This window comes from Ixodes scapularis, unplaced genomic scaffold (assembly GCF_016920785.2).
Source record: "Ixodes scapularis isolate PalLabHiFi unplaced genomic scaffold, ASM1692078v2 PGA_scaffold10__122_contigs__length_95168666, whole genome shotgun sequence".
NCBI classification, from domain to species: Eukaryota; Metazoa; Arthropoda; class Arachnida; order Ixodida; family Ixodidae; genus Ixodes; species Ixodes scapularis.
In genome coordinates, this window is record NW_024609836.1 from 16,370,140 (window position 1) to 16,389,788 (window position 19,649).

At 48.9% G+C, this 19,649-nt stretch overlaps 1 protein-coding gene across 1 annotated transcript in view; it reads left to right on the forward strand.

Moving 5' to 3' along the window:
• LOC8031031 (putative phosphoenolpyruvate synthase) overlaps positions 1-19,649 on the forward strand; it is a 382,894-nt gene that overhangs the window by 109,328 nt on the left and 253,917 nt on the right. The window contains exons 7-8 of the mRNA XM_040212580.3: positions 11,802-11,854; positions 19,275-19,321. Of these exons, the coding sequence (XP_040068514.2) occupies positions 11,802-11,854; positions 19,275-19,321 (100 nt within the window). The remainder of the gene's footprint in view (positions 1-11,801; positions 11,855-19,274; positions 19,322-19,649) is intronic.

The window sequence follows — 19,649 nt, forward strand, 5'->3', positions numbered from 1 at the left end:
TACTTTGTGTATTTTGCATTTGTATTTAATTACGAATTGGGTAATGTATTAGACGTGTGCATTTAAATACTAAAACGTGGGTATTTCAAATGCAATTGTAATTAAAAACAATTTTGTGGGCGAAAATACGTCCCTCAAATTTATCGTCACTGTCCAGAGCAGGAAGAAAACTATGTTCTGCACCGAATGCATTGTCTCTCAATCAAGCACAAGCGTTTAGTGACTTTGTGATTACGGTGTTAGTCCAGGGCAAGAACAGCGACGAAATCCCCGTTCACGGGCAGAGCGCCTAAATAAGTGCCTGTAACAACTTGCGATGCTTTCCAGCCTGATTTCCATCCATATTTTTGCCTGAAACATTCTCAATGCGCGGGTCATCCAGATTTTCGTAACTGGTGCGAGTTGCAACAGTAAAAAATTCTCTAGCTAGCGCTGCGCGTCTTGGTCGTCTCGGTTCTTTGTTGTTCTATACCAAAATATAATCGACATAAAAAGCTGCTTGAAGCTCTGTACTTTTTTCACCTATTACGTCCAAGCTGATTATATATTTTTTTGTGATTATATTTCTATTACATTACTAGAGCCTCGCAGATTAACTCTCGAGTGTGCGATGCAAAATTAAAATGAGATACCCAGAAACCCGTTGCAGGTGCCCTGAAGTCACCGACGCAAATTTTGAGGAATGTATTTGGAAAAGTATTTGGAGGAGACCAAATACATTTGGTTGTATTTTTATCTTGAACTTAGATGTTCTTTGGGGAAATGTAATTAGATTTTTAATTAAATACATTTTTGACGAAGTATTTTGTATTTGTATTTCGATACATATTTGCATGTATTTTGCCCATTCCTACTTAAGCTTCAGCATTAGCTATGTTTATTCTTACTAAGGGTTACAAAAGTGTGGCTTAGACTAAACCAAATTCAAAACAGTAGCTTTTTTTTTAATTTAAAGGGGAGATGCAACAATATTTCTACTTTCAACTAAATGCAGCTTAGAATTGTAGCTTGACCGATGAAACACACATTGCTCATTTCTCTAGGCAGTCGCAGAAAAAATCAGTTAAAAACCAACTTTTACCTCCTCAACTCGCAGCCATAAAAACTGGCGACGTGGTTTGGAGCCGATTATATGCCACCAATGTTTTAACGTTGTCACGCCTTGGGGTTGGCAGAGCACAAGGCGAACCTTGAGTTCCACGATTTGTTAAAGTTCGGCGATTCCCGTCATCCGAACGATTGCGCACTAGCCATTACCCGAATGCATCTCGAGGCATTGATTGTCACGAGCCAAAATCGAATGGCCAGGCAGTCTTCGTGTCCACTGGATGAGCACCATTCAAATATCGTCCCAGCGGAGACCGCAAAGTTTGATGACCTACTCCTGGGGATCGCATTGTTGGCATGAAGCTTTGCGAAGGAGAGATTCAAAGCAAAGGGCCGCTTTTATCCTCGGAATTTCACCGCCACGAAGACGCCTCGAGAATTCTTGGGTCCCACTAGTGCATGTAAGGTTATGCAAAGTGAGGAGCCATCCTTCCGAATATTGTTGCATGGCCCCTTTAAATGCGGAGAGGCAGCAGTATGAAAAAAGTTGAATTTTGTCAAGGCTGTATAACTTGAAAGCGAGAATTCTTGGGTCCCACTAGTGCATGTAAGGTTATGCAAAGTGAGGAGCCATCCTTCCGAATATTGTTGCATGGCCCCTTTAAATCCGGAGAGGCAGCAGTATGAAAAAAGCTAAATTCTGTCAAGGCTGTATAACTCCAAAGCGAGAATTCTTGGGTCCCACTAGTGCATGTAAGGTTATGCAAAGTGAGGAGCCATCCTTCCGAATATTGTTGCATGGCCCCTTTAAATGCGGAGAGGCAGCAGTATGAAAAAAGTTGAATTTTGTCAAGGCTGTATAACTCGAAAGCGAGAATTCTTGGGTCCCACTAGTGCATGTAAGGTTATGCAAAGTGAGGAGCCATCCTTCCGAATATTGTTGCATGGCCCCTTTAAATCCGGAGAGGCAGCAGTATGAAAAAAGCTAAATTTTGTCAAGGCTGTATAACTCGAAAGCGCAGTACCCGATAGCGTCGACGGGAGAGTGCGCGAGACTTGAGCGCGCTTCATGTGAGCGCATGTGTGCTCCTTGGAAAGGTAAGAGGACGGTATTCGCAACTATACCGCCACCTAGAGGGTCCCAATTCAATAAAGAAGGCCGCATTCAAAAGGCCATGCTCTGCAGGCTCGATGCAATTGTTGAGACAATTTTGCACTTTTTTTTCTTTTTTTTTTTTATATTGCCGCGCGCAGGGTCACGGACTTGTAGAAAGTTCTCGTTCACTCTTGCTGCGGACATGACTATCGTTCATCCCTGTTTTTGTTGTTCTAGAAAGTGCTTGTTCATTCTCGCCCCGAGCGCGCTACGCTCGAACCTTCTCCGCCGAATCTTCGAGATACTGACTCACTCTAGATAAGAGGCCGCCCGCGACCTTGTCGAGAAAATCTCGCCCCAGCGCTCGATTCTGCTGACACGCCGACTTCGACGCCCGCGACGCTCTGCTTTCTTCTGTTTACTTCTTTATTTTTGGCACAAGTTCGCCACATTAAACGTTTATTTATTTCTGTTTATTTCTTGTTTATTGGTCACGACTCACCACCCGTGACATTCTGGTGGAGGTGCGGGGTACCGCATGCCCGTGCAGCGTTCCCCTCCCAGGACCCGCAGTGCAAGCCCGACTCCAAGCTCGCTGAGAAGACCACTCAGCGCGGAACCTGAAACTCGGACCAGCCGCCGCACCAAGGGAGAGGATCCGGTGTACGGTTTGCTCCTGGATAAACCCAAGCCGAAGAAGACGACGATGGACAACCAGTCGCAGGCCCCCGCCGCTCCTGCCGTCGTCTACCTACCCGTCGCTCCTTGGACACCGGCTCCGTTCCACGGCGAACTCCACGAAGACGTTGAAGATTGGATCGACCAATTCGAACGCGTCGCCCGCCACAATAGCTGGACCAACAAGCAACGGCTGCAAAACGTGTATTTCTCGCTCGAAGGGACTGCCAGAAGCTGGTACGAAAATCACGAGTCTTCATGGACATCCTGGGACATTTTCAAGAGCCAGCTGAAGGCGACATTTGTCAACCAGCACCGCCGAAAGAGAGCCGAAGACTTACTGCGTACCAGGACTCAAGGCCCCAACGAGAGCATCACCGGCTTCGTGGAGGATGTTCTCCGCCTAAGCGCCCGCGCCGATCCTCAGGCTACCGAGGAGAAGAAGCTGCACCACCTGATGAGGGGTGGGAAAAGCGAGATTTTCGGCGTTCTCATCCGGAATCCCCCAACAACAGTCGACGAGTTCATCACGGAGGCGACAAATATGGAACGGGCCTTGCTAGCCCGCGCCAGACACTACCAACGACACCCTGGCGTAACTACTCTAGCGACATCTGGATCCGACCTGGGCACCACCCTCCCCGACATCCGTGACCTTATCCGTGAAGCCGTCCGGGAGGAGTTGAAGAAGTTGCTACCTGCTGCCACAAGCCTGGATACGCCCTCAGTCGCTGAGATTGTCCGGGAAGAACTTCAGCAGGCGCTGCAGCCAGAAGTTCTCGCCAGCGCCGCTCCTGAACCACCGAAGCTGAGCTACGCCGCAGCTACCCGACGACCACCGCCCCCTGCTCACCCGTATACGGTGCCACCTCGACGTGAACCTCTAGCGCCGCAGTATTCACGACACCATGAAGATCGGGCGTACGTCCGCCCAGAACAAGCTGCTCCACGAAAACCGACGTGTGGAGGACGGCCGATCGACGACCGTTGTGCTACCACTGCGGGGAGGCCGACCATATCTACCGTCGTTGTCCCTACCGGCAAATGGGCCTGCGTGGGTTCCACCCGAACGACCCACGCCCGAGGTACGGCGAACGCCCTCACGACATCGAGGAGTACCTCCGACGTTCCCCCTCCCCAGTGTCGTCTCTCCGCCGTGAAGCCCGCTCCCCATCGCCACGACGTTCAGCCTCCCCAGCGCCACGATCCCGCCGAGAGAGCCTGTCTCCCCTGCGTCGTCGGGAAAACTGAGTGCGGCAACGCCTGGAGGTGACGTTGCCGAAAACGACGGAAGCAAACAGCCTCCAAGAACGCCGGAGCGCTCCCACTCTCTCGACGCCCCGCATTGCACCGACGCGCCTGCAACGGTGTCCAACAACCTAAACGTTGTTATCGATGGCCAAAACGCATCGGCACTCGTTGACACCGGGGCAGACTACTCAGTACTGAGTGGGAGGCTCTCTCGCCACCTTCGAAAAGTCACGACGCCGTGGGATGGACCGCAGATACGAACCGCCGGAGGACACCTCATCACGCCTGTCGGAAGGTGCACCGCTCGCGTCGAAATTCACGGCGAGACGTGTCCTGTGAAATTCGTCATTCTACAAGACTGTTCCAGAGACGTCATTCTCGGCATGGACTTTTTGTGTGAATACGGCGCCGTCATCGACCTTGGAGAAAACAGATTGACGCTGCGGACACCTGTTCCGCCTTCAGAGAAACTCCAAACTGCGTCAGCCGCCGTCCGAGTCGCTGCCGACCACGTGAATCTGCCGCCGCGATCAAGTGTTGTCGTACCTGTCGTGACCGATGCAGCTACCCGTAGCGAAGTTCTTCTGGAAGGTAACCTCCAGTTGCTCCTGGGAAGAGGAATAGGCGTCGCACGAGGAGTAGCTGAACTTCAGGATGGCCGCACTGTGGTCCTCGTGACGAACTTCGGGAATGAAACGCAACACCTCACGAAAGGTGCAGCCGTTGGCCACGTCGAGGATCTCCGAAACTCCGCCGAAATCGCCGCCATTACTGATGAATCCTCGCCACCTCAGCAAGACGGTACGTCGCCAGCGCAACTCGACATCGACCCTAAGCTTCCGGACCCAAAACGACGGCAGCTGATGAACCTCCTCGCCGAATACCGTGACTGCTTTGCGACGTCGTCGAAGGTACGCCAAACAGCCGTTGCGAAGCACCGCATCATTACCGAGGACGACGCGCGCCCTGTGCATCGATCACCGTACAGAGTCTCCGTTAAAGAAAGGGAGGTGATCCAGGAGCAAGTTCAAGAGATGCTGAACGACGACATAATCCAGACATCAAGCAGTCCGTGGGCCTCTCCAGTCGTACTAGTTAAGAAGAAGGACGGAACACTTCGGTTCTGCGTGGACTACCGGCAGCTGAACGCGGTGACGAAGAAAGACGTCTACCCACTCCCCCGAATCGACGACACGTTAGACCGGCTGCGCCACTCTCGATACTTCTCATCGATGGACCTGAAGAGCGGCTACTGGCAGATCGAAGTCGACGAACGGGACCGAGAGAAGACAGCTTTCGTCACGCCGGATGGGCTGTACGAGTTCAAGGTAATGCCCTTCGGACTATGTACGGCGCCAGCAACTTTCCAGCGTGTTATGGACACCGTACTGGCAGGACTGAAGTGGCAGAGCTGTCTGGTCTACCTCGATGACGTCGTGGTGTTTTCCAGCGACTTCGACGAGCACTTGCGACGACTCCGAGCTGTTCTTCAAGCCATACGGACCGCTGGACTCACCCTCAAGCCGTCAAAGTGTCGGTTCGCCTATGACGAACTGAAGTTTCTAGGTCACGTGGTTAGCAACGAAGGCGTGCGCCCAGACCCTGAGAAGACTCGCGCCGTCGCGTCATTTCCAGTGCCGACAGACAAAAAGGCCGTGCGAAGATTCCTTGGACTTTGCGCCTAGTATCGTCGCTTCGTTCGGGATTTCGCACGAATTTCCGCACCGCTCACAAACCTCACCAAGGACGCCGAGAGGTTCGAATGGGCCGAGGAACAGCAGCAGGCATTCGACGAGCTGAAGCGACGACTCCAGACGCCTCCGGTTCTTGGACATTTCGATCAGGATGCGGACACCGAGATTCACACTGACGCAAGTAACGCAGGACTTGGCGCGGTACTAGTTCAAGTACAAGAAGGCACCAAACGAGTCATCGCCTACGCAAGTCGGACACTGTCCAAGGCAGAGAGAAATTACTCCACGACTGAGAAAGAATGCCTTGTGGTCGTCTGGGCAATCACGAAGTTTCGTCCGTACTTGTACGGAAGCCCGTTCCGCGTAGTCACGGACCACCACTCGCTCTGCTGGCTTGCGAACCTCAAGGACCCGTCAGGACGCCTCGCTCGATGGAGCCTCCGGCTACAAGAGTTCAACATGACTGTGGTTTACAAGTCAGGACACAAGCACAGCGACGCTGACTGCCTGTCCAGGGCCCCTGTCGAAACACCTTCCGGCAGCAGCGACGACGACGATGATGACGAGTGCTTTCTAGGCGCAGTGAACACCGATGACATGGCACGACGTCAACGAGACGATCCGGAGCTGCGAGCCTTAATCGAGCACCTGGAAGGGCGCGGCGGTACCGTACCCCGTGTTTTCTCACGAGCCGTGCCGACCTTCACCATTCGGCAAGGTGTACTCTACAAAGAGAACTTCGGGAACAACAACTCACCGTGGCTGCTGGTAATACCGACCGACCTTCGAGGGGAGATCTTTCAAGCATGTCACGACGACCCGACGTCCGGACACCTTGGATACAGCCGGACACTGGCCCGTATTCGTGAAAAGTATTACTGGCCCAAGCTCCCCAAGACCGTCCACCTGTACACACGATCATGCCAGGAGTGCCAGCGACGCAAGAAACCTCCGACGAGGCCGGCCGGACTCCTGCAGCCTATTTCTCCTCCAACTGCACCCTTCCAGCAGATCGGAATGGATCTACTTGGTCCTTTTCCGCCTTCGACGTCGGGGAACCGCTGGATCATCGTCGCCACAGATTATCTCACGCGGTACGCCGAAACGAAAGCTCTTCCTTCGGGGACTGCTGTGGAAGTTGCCAAGTTTTTCATTGAGTCCATCGTCCTCCGGCACGGCGCTCCAGAAGTTCTGATTACAGATCGCGGATCATCGTTCATGGCACAACTGACCCAAGAAATCCTCCGACTCAGTCACACCAGCCATCGTCGTACAACTGCGTACCACCCGCAGACCAACGGGCTGACGGAGCGACTCAACAAGACAATCGCAGATATGATCTCTATGAACGTCGACGTAGAGCACAAGACGTGGGACGAGGTGCTGCCCTACGTCACGTTCGCCTACAATACGGCGGTTCAAGAGACCACTGGATTCACCCCTTTCCAGCTGGTACATGGTCGGAAGGTAACGACCATGCTGGACGCCATGCTGCCCCATGAGCCATCTGACAACGAGAGCGACGACGCCCAGGCGGTTGCTCAACGCGCCGAAGAAGTTCGCCAGCTCGCCCGACTCCTGATTCAAGACCAGCAACGCGTCGACGCCGGCCGCTACAACCTTCGTCGCAGAGACGTCCACTTCCAGCCCGGAGATAGGGTGTGGGTATGGACGCCCATCCGTCGCCGCGGCCTCAGTGAGAAATTGCTGAAACGATACTTTGGACCCTACAAAGTGCTTCGTCGCCTCGGTGATCTTAACTACGAAGTCCTCCCCGACGGAACGCGCCCATCTGCAAGACGTCAGCCGCGACCCGAGTTGGTGCACGTCGTCCGGCTGAAGCCGTATTACGAACGATAGAACTTTCCACTCTCGTCGACGGGTGAACTGTGAACAGCGGCTCGCGATTCTGCTGCCTTTTTGTTTTGGATTTGTTTTTGTTTGTTGTTTTTCGTTTTGTGCTGCATCGGGACGATGCACTTTTTAAAGGGGGGGATAATGCCGCGCGCAGGGTCACGGACTTGTAGAAAGTTCTCGTTCACTCTTGCTGCGGACATGACTATCGTTCATCCCTGTTTTTGTTGTTCTAGAAAGTGCTTGTTCATTCTCGCCCCGAGCGCGCTACGCTCGAACCTTCTCCGCCGAATCTTCGAGATACTGACTCACTCTAGATAAGAGGCCGCCCGCGACCTTGTCGAGAAAATCTCGCCCCAGCGCTCGATTCTGCTGACACGCCGACTTCGACGCCCGCGACGCTCTGCTTTCTTCTGTTTCCTTCTTTATTTTTGGCACAAGTTCGCCACATTAAACGTTTATTTATTTCTGTTTATTTCTTGTTTATTGGTCACGACTCACCACCCGTGACAATATAACGCTTTTATAAACTATGAATATGGTGATATTCCGTATGTTTAAAATGAAATATTGCGTTACGTTTCTACCTGGCAAATTTTATTTCAGAAAATTTGCCGCCGATACTAAGCAACGACTTGGAAATGTCACGAAATTATCCCAAGGTATGGCCATCTCAAAATCTCGATGGCAATTACCAGCAAATAACCCGATCGACTAACCCTCTTACGACACGGGCAAAAGACGGCAAAAAAAAGAAAAATAATCCTGATCGAAATCATCCTACGCAGAATGTTCCCGGACAGAATTGCACATCGAGATCAACATTAGAGGCAATGGTTGGATTCGGCCATGTTTGAAACGCGTCGTACACATTCGTCCTGCATGTAACTGCTGTTGCCAGCTAAAGAAAAGCAAAAAAAAAGGAAACAGAGACGACCGAGAAACGAAACATTGATCGCAATACTTTAACCCATTAATCGGCCCCGATGGCGCCCTCAAGACGCGCGTTAAGCCCGTTTAGCGTTCTCGTGACGCACGCTCTAATGGCACGCGCTCTCGTATTGCTGAGCTCAAGCGTCGCGGGCTCTCCTACTGGCGCTCTTGCGTGGTGTGCTCTCGAGGCGCTCTCTCCACTGATCTCTATTGTAGTAGGCTAAATCGCAGATCGTGAGCCCGTTGGTGGCACCACCGGCGGCCATTACTTGACACCAGGCAATACACTCAAGTCTATGGGCGACATAAACAGAAGAAGGAATACTGAAGCTTGTACGCTGTGCTCGAAGAAGAGTATTGTATTATGTGCCGCGATCATTATATCAGCTGTCTGGATACCAAATCGGTATGTGTCAAGTGTTCGAACGCCGATTAAAAATATCAAACGTGCAGGAGCACGCGGCTGAGCTGGCAAGCTTGGTCTCGTAGTGGAGTAAACAAAGTAACTTGCCGTCAATGAGACCGCCCCGGGGAAGCCCAGAGGTTGATGAATGTTGAAAAAGTTCAACGTTAACAGCGACTTTCCGGGCGTGAGCTAATTCCGCGTAGCAAAGCCTACAAGCTTGTCGTCTGCTAAACCCAACCTGTCGAAACCGCCACAGACTCCGCGGTAACTCTAGGTGACTGTTCTTTCAATGCGCTGCACTACATTTTTCGCCCAGCGGAGTCACTCTTGACCGCAAAACACTGATTTATAAGATCTGTGAGGGCTGTCAGTTTTAATGTTCGTCCACAAGCTATTTCGCTGGCTTCCAAAACAGCAGCCAAAAACTTTCAGTGCCGACAACGCTTTAGGAGCGGGGGAAATGATTTTTTTCAGTCGTTTTACCTTGAGTCCTATGCATTGTTGTGACCGAGGAGTTCCGGAGGCAGCCTCAGGCAGGACCAGGCGAAGACAAGGATCGCAAACTGACTCCAGGCAGGAACATCAGCAGGAGACGGGAGGGTCTCTCATGATTAACTCTGTTTAATTACATATCTACAGAAGTTTCTACATCGTCGGAGAGCGCCGAATGGGCAGCGAAAAGGTCCTTATATAATAAAACCGGTGTTCTGGAGCTGCCGTGCCATTGGTTGGTTAGGGCCGTATTCCAAAGTTGGCCTCGACGTCAGCCTCCTCCTCTCGGCCCTGATGCTCGGTCGTTGTTCTTCTCCGAATTGAGGGCGACTAGTACGGGATTGTCTTGCGTACGGTAGACTAAGACACAACAGACAGTCCATCTGTTCAGGGTCGGATTCTGTCTGGCGTTCTCGTAGAATGCAGACGCCTCCGTGGAATGCAGACGCCGTAGACAGAACACACCGACGGCAACGTTCTCGTGGAAGGCATACGCAAGGCAGACGCCGTAGACAAAGCACACCGACGGGAACGTCGGTTCTGATGCCCTTGGGCCAAGGGCCAAGAGAAACGCTTCTCCAGTTTCGGTCGAACGTGCGAAAAGGGTTCGGATCGCACGCCAACCGTCTCGACGTTCGCTTGGTCGTCGTCCGCACCGGAATGCAAGGTCGATCTTCACAAACACAGGGAGATCGAGACGGGTCATAACAGCATCAACAACGGCTCAGACGGGTGGTTTTCGATTATAAACAACACGGTCGGGCGGGCACAAAGAGAGGGCAAAGGAAGAGACGCGGCCCCGGCCAAGGCCGATCGCAACAGCACGAGCTGGTGTCAAGGGATGGCTTCCAGCGGTGTCACTTGACCCCCGTAAGAGAAGCCTCGACCGCGATCCAGCCTGCTACAATAGAGATCAGTGGCTCTCTTTTCTTGCAGTCATACAATGTGGTCAGTTCCACGTTAAGTTCGACGCCTTCATGTCATAATCAGAAGATAAGAGGTTAGGCGACCCTACATTTGAAACGGTCACCTTAAAGTTAGGCAATAAAGTTTAACCAATGGTGAGTTATCCAAAGTCTAAATATTTCAAGGAGGCATAATGTAAAAAACACTGAGCTTGCAGCAATCACAGTGTAAAGAAATAAGCGTGCTCTTTAAAGCATCCAGACTGTTGCCTTCAACAGTAGTACCCTAATGTTCAGAATACATCGCGCACGCTAGAGTTACACAATATTTAAATGACACTATTCATAAAACGTCTTACAGTCAGCCCCCTTCAGAGAGTTGGGAAATATTACATATAAACACGTAGTTCTAAACAGTACCGTGACGCTGGGGATTTAAAGGGTTACTCACTGTTTTGTTAAATACTGATTTTCAACAGGTTCAAAATAAACATTTGTCCTTGCCAGCTGAAACAGTGTGGTTGTCTGTTAGCGTCCTCCGGGTTAGATATATTTTTTTTTAATAATTCTAAACTACAATATTTCAGCCAATTCATCGTAATTAAATGTATAGTGACAGAATTCCAGGAAATGCATAGTACAGCATTCTTAGAAAGGACAAAATAACCAGCGGTTTAACGTGCGATCTCCCTCATGTGGAGGAACCGTCAGTTTTCGCCTCAGCAATTTTAATAGTTAAAAACTTGAAAAGAAAACAAATCCGCCAAGCTGGCCGCTTGGGCTGTCTTCCATTTCGAGAATTCATCAAGAACATAAAATATTTTGGTTGAAATTAAAATTTTGACCCTGAAACCGTGCTTGAGTTGAAACGAAAACCCACAATAGCTACTGATGTTGAATAGCTAGAAATAAAAACAGAAAAGCACTGCTGCCTTTTACCTGACTTATTTCAAACTGCTCCTCAAACTTGGAAACATATACGTCTCGCTGTATCCCAGTACAAATTTAAGGTCAGCCATGCAGATGATCAAAACGGTTGCCGTTTCTCGAGCTGGAAGTTTCTGTTTCGCAATAGACAACCAAATCACAACTTAGAGGCTGAATTTATACAAAACCTCAGTAGGCACCACAAACAAAATCGAGCTCTTAATTTAGAAACACATTTGGCACCAGAAACAGTGAGATTATAAAAATTAGACAAAACGTAGCGGAGTTTCCCTTTAGGCAAAAGTGCGTACCTGCAACGAGCGATCGTAATCATTTAGACCGCGACCTCGTTCGTCAAACATTTTAAGAAACCAAATGCGCGTTTACAAAAGTCCCTCGAATTCACCCGAGCCTTTGAGAGTTGTCCATATGAAGAATCGTCCACGCGTCCAAGTTGACGTAAGTTAGAAGCAGCAGATGCCTCAGGGTGTACGCTCAGATTCATTCCGCAATTTCAGGACTCCGAGCTGACTGTTCTGGAACTACGAACCACATTCTGGGCACCCTGTTGGTAAGTCACGCCATTTCATTTTAGTTTCGAAGCACAAACGTTGAGCGTAATGATGGTTTCAAACCCGTTCAATCACGAAATGTTTCATGCGCCGAGCACATTTCCGCCTCACTTTCACCGGCAAAAATAGACTAATCTCAAAGGGTGTTCCACGCATGCGTCATGCCGCCATAATTGTAGTCAACAGGAATCAGCCACAAGCGCGGGAGGTAGCACCCTCGTGGTCTGCTAGCGCAGACCCGCAGAGGGTCGGCATCAAGTAAATTACTACGGTTCCCAGAAGCCATGGCGAGAGCTATGACGTACCAAAACCGATGGAGATGTCGGTCGATTCACAGTCCATGAAATGGCTTGTGGTGTGTCGATGTTAATGGGTGTTTCGCCAAGTCCGCGACACATCTACCATTTAACGTGACTCACTCAGTACACGATCCACAAGCCGGCATGACGCTCAATCTCTCCGCGTGCTCTGACCTGTGGTGCGCTGTAGAACTTTCGTGTGACGGCCGCCATAATTAATTCTGATGTAGCTCGATTGGGGTGGAATACAAAATTACTTTTTTTTCCTCTCTACTGGAAGGTATCAAAGGTAAGGGATTCAAACCATTTTTTTTTGTTATAAAGTTTACATTCCACTTGGATCTAAACAACTCATTTTATGTTTTGTCGTTCAACCAGTTACATCACTTCCACCCCGTAAAACCGTTTTGCACCTGGGGACAATTTTCTGAGGCAATGAAGACAAACCTTAAGGTGCCCGTGCTCTCAATACTTTGAGCGTTGATCGAAGATTTTCACGCGCACTCCTACGTTTTAATGAAACGCCAAAAAATCTTACCTCAATAAAAAGCACTAAATAAACGTATACGCGGTGTATTAATGGGATATTTTAATAGGAGAGCCTAGTAAATTTACAGGATTATTTACTGGACGCCATATTTGAGGGTGGTGTTTAAAGCGCATGTTCAGAATGAGTTCACGTTACTACTCTACTAAGTCCGGGCGCTCGATAATAAAAAATGCACGCTGCAAAAAAACTATGGAAGCTCGCCGCCAGTCCGCGCTCAGAGACCACGCACAGAGATATGGCCGCCTGTTAACGCTTCCTATAATTTAATCAATACTGCAGCTTGGGCGAGTTGGCGGATCATGCATGCTTTCACTTCACAGCGCACAAGAACAGCCACACTTCAAAAATTCACTCACACAAAGAAAGAACTTTAATACACAATTCACATTATCGTAAAGGTACCTTTAGCGAAGGAACCATTATTATCTGCGGCCAATCAATTCATGATTTTCCGCGCGTGGCACGCGCTCGCGACACAAGAGCACGGGCTCATTCGCCGAATGCAAAGGCACCTATTTTCGGGGGGGGGGCTCGGCCACCTTCCCATATTTTTTCTTGGACCTCCTCTCCCTCCTCTCCCTCATAAGGAATTCTGTCTTAAGCGCCCCCCCCCCCCCCCCCCCCCCCCCGAAACAAAATCCTGGCTACGTGCCTGCTTTAGGCTGCCAGTGTGAATTGGGTATACACTGCGCTGCCTCTCAACTCTGGTTTGCATTCTGCTTTATCTGCATATTCTTTTACTCCTTTATATGAAAAAAACTAATTCAAGCTTCATATTGTAGGAAATAGCGCAAAAGTGAAATCTCTCACACTAAAATACGGGCACACCAATAAAAAGGCCACTCACGTTGCGCTGCCTTTTTTCTGGCAACCTTTTTTCTGGTGTGCGTGTGTTTTCTATGCGAGTGAGCTTACTTTCGCGCTATTTCCTACATTATTCCCCAAACGAAATAGAAAAGATAGCGTCGATGGTGGCGAAACACCAGGATCGAACGCTGGGGCGAGACTGACTCCGCTCCCCTTGCGGAGTCCCTTATGTATCCTCGTGGATTACTGGAACACTCGGCACAGAACTTTCGGCGCGTAGAATATTCGGGACTTGATCAGACGATAATTTTTGTCGAACTTACGAGAACGCCAAGTTGAAAGAATAAATACAGGAACATTCCGCTGACTGGGATTGAAACCTAGCCCTTCGGCGCAACAGTCAAGCGCGGTAACCATTCGGCCGCGCACGCGCTCGCTCGGCGACGCGCCTGGCAATATAGCCTGACAATGTTCATAGTTTCTACGATCTGTCGCGTTTGTGGAGAACACCCGCCATCTCGGCAATGGATGCAGGCTCTTCTGGAGAGAGGCACTGCACATAAAACAAGATTTTTGCTTTTAGGGGCGAAGCTCCTTAGGGACTAGCCATGTCCGCATGTCCGTCCGATATCCGGCGTTGGGTGCTCGTTCTCACGAGCACGTGAGCACGTGCTCCCGTGCTCGTGTAGGAAAAAAAACGCACCTCCACGTGGTGAATCATGTTGATTGGGGCGAAGCTCTGGTGGTGCTTGTCTGCGTAGACACTGAGTCGCAGCATGCCGAGCCTTTCGTTCGTTTTCGTCCATGTCAGAAAAAGAATGTGTGGTATGGAACGTGGTTATATACGCATTTGAGCATTTGACCGCGGCGGGACATGGACGAAAACAAACGAAAGGCTCGGCATGCTGTGGCTCAGCGTCTACGCAGACAAGCACCACCAGAGCTTCGCCCCAATCAACATTATTTCTCACGTGGAGATGCGGTTGTTTTTTCTAGCACTCTTGGAATTGGCGTTGTTCTTGAAGCTTAGTGACTCTGCATATGTGACGATCTTGCACTACAATATGTGCGAAGGTTCCAAAAAAACGGGCTTTTTAAAAAAGCGGAGCCCCCTTACTGCGTTATGCCGAAAGCATTAACAAACATGGCGGCGCCCATGGAACTGAGCAGACACGGGTCTACATTTCGTGCTCCATTCTTACTTTGCAAAACGACGAATATATGCTTGCTGGCCTGTGGAGTAGGTAGACTAGGCTGTCGAATTGCAAACACTTTAAATCGGATGGACAGACTCACTGTCCATCCGATTGTCACCCGCCTCAAAGCTGAGTTGAACGGGCTCTGCCTGTCTTTCATGTCTCCAGCCCAAGGGTGTCGCTGCTCGCCGAAGCACGTTGTGGCTCGCCGGAATGCAAGATATAGAAAACTTTAGATGTGTAATTTTCCTTCTCACCTCCACTCCAGCAAGTAGCGGCTCGCTGGCGGTCAGCGGGCACAAAGTGAAGTACACTTTTCATGCCCGTCGTGACTCGGTCAGTGGGCAGAACAAGAAGTGCATTTTGTGCGCCGCGTTAAGTACACTTAAAGTATACTTTTAAGTGTATTTGAAGTTGACAAAATGTGTGCTCTTAGCATACTCCAGCCGACTGAATTTTCACTTTTTGTGTACTATACCGTGTTCTTATAGTATGCTTATAGTGTACTATACGATGGGGGCCTTTTGGCTCATAACTGCGGCAGAAAGAATCGTGCCCGGCGCTCGGCGCGTAAGCGGTGCGCGCAAGCAAAGCTGGGACTCAGACCTTGTATAATATATGCCTCGTACATTCCTCCTGGGAGTTTTTCCTTATATGGACCTACGATAGCGGTGCTCGACAGATTAGGAGTACGTGCACAGGATTGACGGTGCAGAGGCATGTGTCCCCCCCAAACGTCAATCTCATAGAGAGGGTATGTTCACGTAGCCTATTATTAATAAATCTTCCTTTTGTCCCACGTACGTTCTGTGGTAGAACGTACGTGGGACAGACAGGAAAAACTCGCCAGAGAAATTTACGAGGCGTATTAGCGGCGAGATGTTTCGGTGGCGCCCTCGTTTGGTTACCTTTCGTGACGTCATTACCTTGTGAACGACAAGTTCGATGGTGTTTGTAATGGACATGGTGGAAGCCTGAAATCATAGGGCTCTCAAAGCAACACTGCCAACACCGTCAAAATTGAAGTCCTTACATTCCTCTTATTTCCGTCGGTGAGACATCCTTTGCTGACGTCGTAGTCAGCATTCGGCCAATTGTGGCGGGCCGACGACAGCGACGCTTTCGATCGCTCACGTCGCCAATAGTATGCAAGGTCTGGGGGAGCACTGCGTGAGCCATGCTTCTCTTACTCTACTTGATAAGAATCTTTTTTTTTTTAAACGCTTTGATGCACTAAAACCATTCCCTCGCTCCCTAGAGTTCGCGTGCCATGAGCACATGCCTGTTGGTTATATGTCACCTTCTTTCTTCTTCTCTTCTGGATGAAATACTGAGTTGTGAGTTCAGCGTCTATCCTGTCTCTTGTAGCTGTCCTGTTGAGAGGAGAAAGAAGTGTCACCAACCCCGTTTGTGTTTTCCAAACAGGGGTCGACGGCGACGCCGACGCCGCTCAAGCCGGAAACGGGCGCCCAAGAGCTGCGCTCTAAAATGTCTAATCTATATGTGCCCGCACTAAATTTCCCTTAAATGCTGCACATGACGAGTTCATTATTGAGGGTGAAAAAGCCGTAAAACACTCGTAATAATTGAAAACAAGTGTAGGTCTAATATCTATTCTATTTGTGCTTAGATCAGTGGCCCCTTAGGTAGAAATGTTTTCATTGAAACATACACGACAGCTTTGTCCTGTCGTGTATGTTTATCCCATCGTCTTCGTCATTTGAGCTATTTTCAACATGTATAGCGTTTACTAACTCGCCCATTTCGCCCCACCTTAGTACTTTTCAATTATCCACGAAATACCTACAACTAGGAGTGATCCCAATAACATGCGTAAACGCACTGCCGCTAACCCTATGCTCGAAGAAAATGAGATTACATGTCTCCATACCTATCAAACAACCGTCTGTAAAACACACCAGGATTTGTGAAAAGTCTTGAAGTACCATGTGAAATATTCTGAGAGGTCGGAAATGTCCATCGAGGCTTTTAAGAGGCATGACGTACCATTCAAGATTTCCTTAAGGGTGTGAGAGGCCAGCCATTGTTTTGAGAGGTCAAAATTCTTTCTGTGAAAGCACATGACATACCAAAATAGTTTTAAGAAGTATGTGGGAGAGATCAGGAGACCCTTCAGGATATTCCCGCGGGCGCAGCTGCCGAAGTTGGCAGCGCGCCCGTGGCCTTACGGTTATTGCGCTTGCCTTCCACGCAGAAGGCTGGGGTTCGATTCCTGACCGCGTCTACACGTTTTGTTGACTGTGGAATGTGATGTTCTGGTAAATTCGGGAACCGCCTTGGCTGAATCGAGGTTAGAATGTGCGGCACATCGAGCCTTCTACAATGAATGTTCCAGAAGGCCATGCATGTACAAAAGGGGCTCCGCGTGGCAAGTCAGAGGCAGTCTCGCCCCAGCGGTTTCGACTCTGTTCTTACGCCGACTTCGACGCCCGCGACGCTCTGCTGTTATCTTCTCTTTCCTTTTTTTTTATTTTCGGGCACAAGTTCACCCCATTAAACGTTCAGTTAACTCAGTCATTCGCCGCCTCATCACTTGTCATTCGTGGCAATATATCCGTCGGGGAAGTCGCTTTATAATTTTATATTGGGGGCCGCAAGGAACGCTCGCTCAGTGTTGTCTTTCCGTCTCAAGTGTTAGATATTTCTTCTAAAACAGTTCGGCGTGTGGATAAGGAAGAAGGTCTTTTAGTGCCTTGTTTTTTTGCGCCTCTCTGCCCGGCCGGATTCAGAAACTCGCCTAGCGAGCGACAAAGACACCGGAGACGCCACCGTTATGTCACCAGAAACGGCATTGTGATCGTGCTCAGGATTTTATCAACGGCATCGGATGTTGGTTTGCGTTCATGGTTTTGTTAAAAGTGCTACTGAGAGTGTGTAGGTTTACATGGATACAACCGTAACGATTGAATTAGCTAGCTAATTGAGTCCACTTTAACCACGGCGACACCTCGTGTCGACGGATTACTGCATAACCCAGGTAACCTGTCAGTCGTTTCCGGTTTGACCACCGTGTCGGATATTGCGGCGTCGGGGGGATGGGAAGTAGAGGAGTTTATCGGCGACGACGTGGTCTGGACGGTGGCACAAGGTGGGGGGAGCAACATTGAAAGTCATCTAGCCTTTCGTCTCTCCCTCTCCCATCCCCGCCCTTCAGGCATTCGAGTCGACTCGCTAGACTTTACAAAAGTCTCGCTTATAGTGGCTTTGGGTTGAAAATATCAAACCACATTCTTCAGATGGATTTGATCGGACAACTACGCTAGATGAGCTTGGCTAGCGAAATGAGAATTGGATGATCCGGTGTGCAAACTGGATTCGATGCACTATTGTCGCATCCATGAAAATGTAGTATGCGTGCGGAGCACCCGCTAGGTTTTAAGAGTTGAGGTGTCGTACATCTCAGGAATTTATCCTGCGGCATTGACTACCCCTAAGTATATTGCTTGTTGACAAGAAACTCAATTGCCGCTATTTGACGTGATAGCTTCTGTCTATAGCTGTTTGCTCCCGGATTCGAGTACACGTTGGTTCTTGTCTTTCTTACTTTCAACATAAGTATAAAAGACGGACTATATTAAACTTCCAATCACGTTTTAAACTACTGTTTTTTTATGGTTCACGTCATTTGGGCGTCTAAAGAGTTGTAAACCTTTTGAGGTGTGAACGACCGAAGGGTTTGAGAGGCTGATTCATTTTAAGTGGCCGAAGGGGTTTGAACGGCTGAAGGGGTCTGATGGGTTGGAGGCTTAAAGGGAAGAGCAGGTCCCATTACACATCAGTGCTAAAGGGATAATTTAAATAGGGATGCACCTTTAGTCTGTGCTAAATATTATTTCTAAAAAATGCTGAAATATATTTGCTTTCTTTGCAGCAAGCGGGCCTTGCGCCCGCTTCGGCGCACAAGTTATAATTTTGAAGAGCAAGTAAAATAGCGCCCGCAGTACCCAGATTATTGTCCAGCTCCATCGTTGATATGAAGTCACGAATATGTGCCCTTTGGCGTTGCCGAGATAAGCTACTGAGTGTATATAGCTCTGTTACTAAATCAAAGCTAGATTTGTATAAAACAAATGTGTACTTGGAGCAAGTGTCACTAGCATAAAGGAGGTCCTACACTGGAAAAAAAACTCAATGAACATAGAAAGCCTTTTAGGAAAAAGTTTTAGGTGACATCCGCAACGATAAGTTATCGATCAATAGAGATACTTTTTTTAGATTAACCATTTTATGTGTTTGAAAGAACAGGTCAAACGGTCAAACACACAAAATCAGACTGATCCTTTCGCGTATTCTTTCGTCTTGAAAACCATTTAAGAGTGGATTAGGTTGCCGCTAAATCTGTTCAAGGCCAATTTTTAAGGTGCTCTCTGATGCTCAGTGTTTTTTTATATTATATTATTCGTTATAGAAATATACTGAATCTTTGTATTAGAAGTGGTCTTACAAAAAAAATATGTAACCCACACTTCCAATAATGGCTCAAGGCGGTGCAATTTTTCTGTAAATAAAAACAAAAATATGCCTGTCAATTGTTGTTTCCATGCAGAACCGAACCGTTTTCCATGTGTCTTCCGAGAAGATTCGCAGCACCACGTAAGTTATTTAACACTTTTTGTATCCGTCATGCTCCACAAATACTTTTGGTTTCTCTTTTAGAAGTTTTTGATTTTAAGCTCTGCTAACAGTAAAATACGATTAGTTTTCATCTTCCCTCTAGTAGCTGTCAAAACCTGACCGCTCAAGCAGTTTGTTAAAGGCGAATTAAGCCACAACGGTTTCGATTATGGCAAATATTAATAAGAAAAAGGGTTCCGTGTCTTCGGTAATGATCAAAAAACCCTGCGTCATTTTTTTTTCTTTTGGGGGGGGGGGGGGGGGGGGGGGGTTAGGAGAAAATAAAAAAAGAAGCAATTTCCGGCTT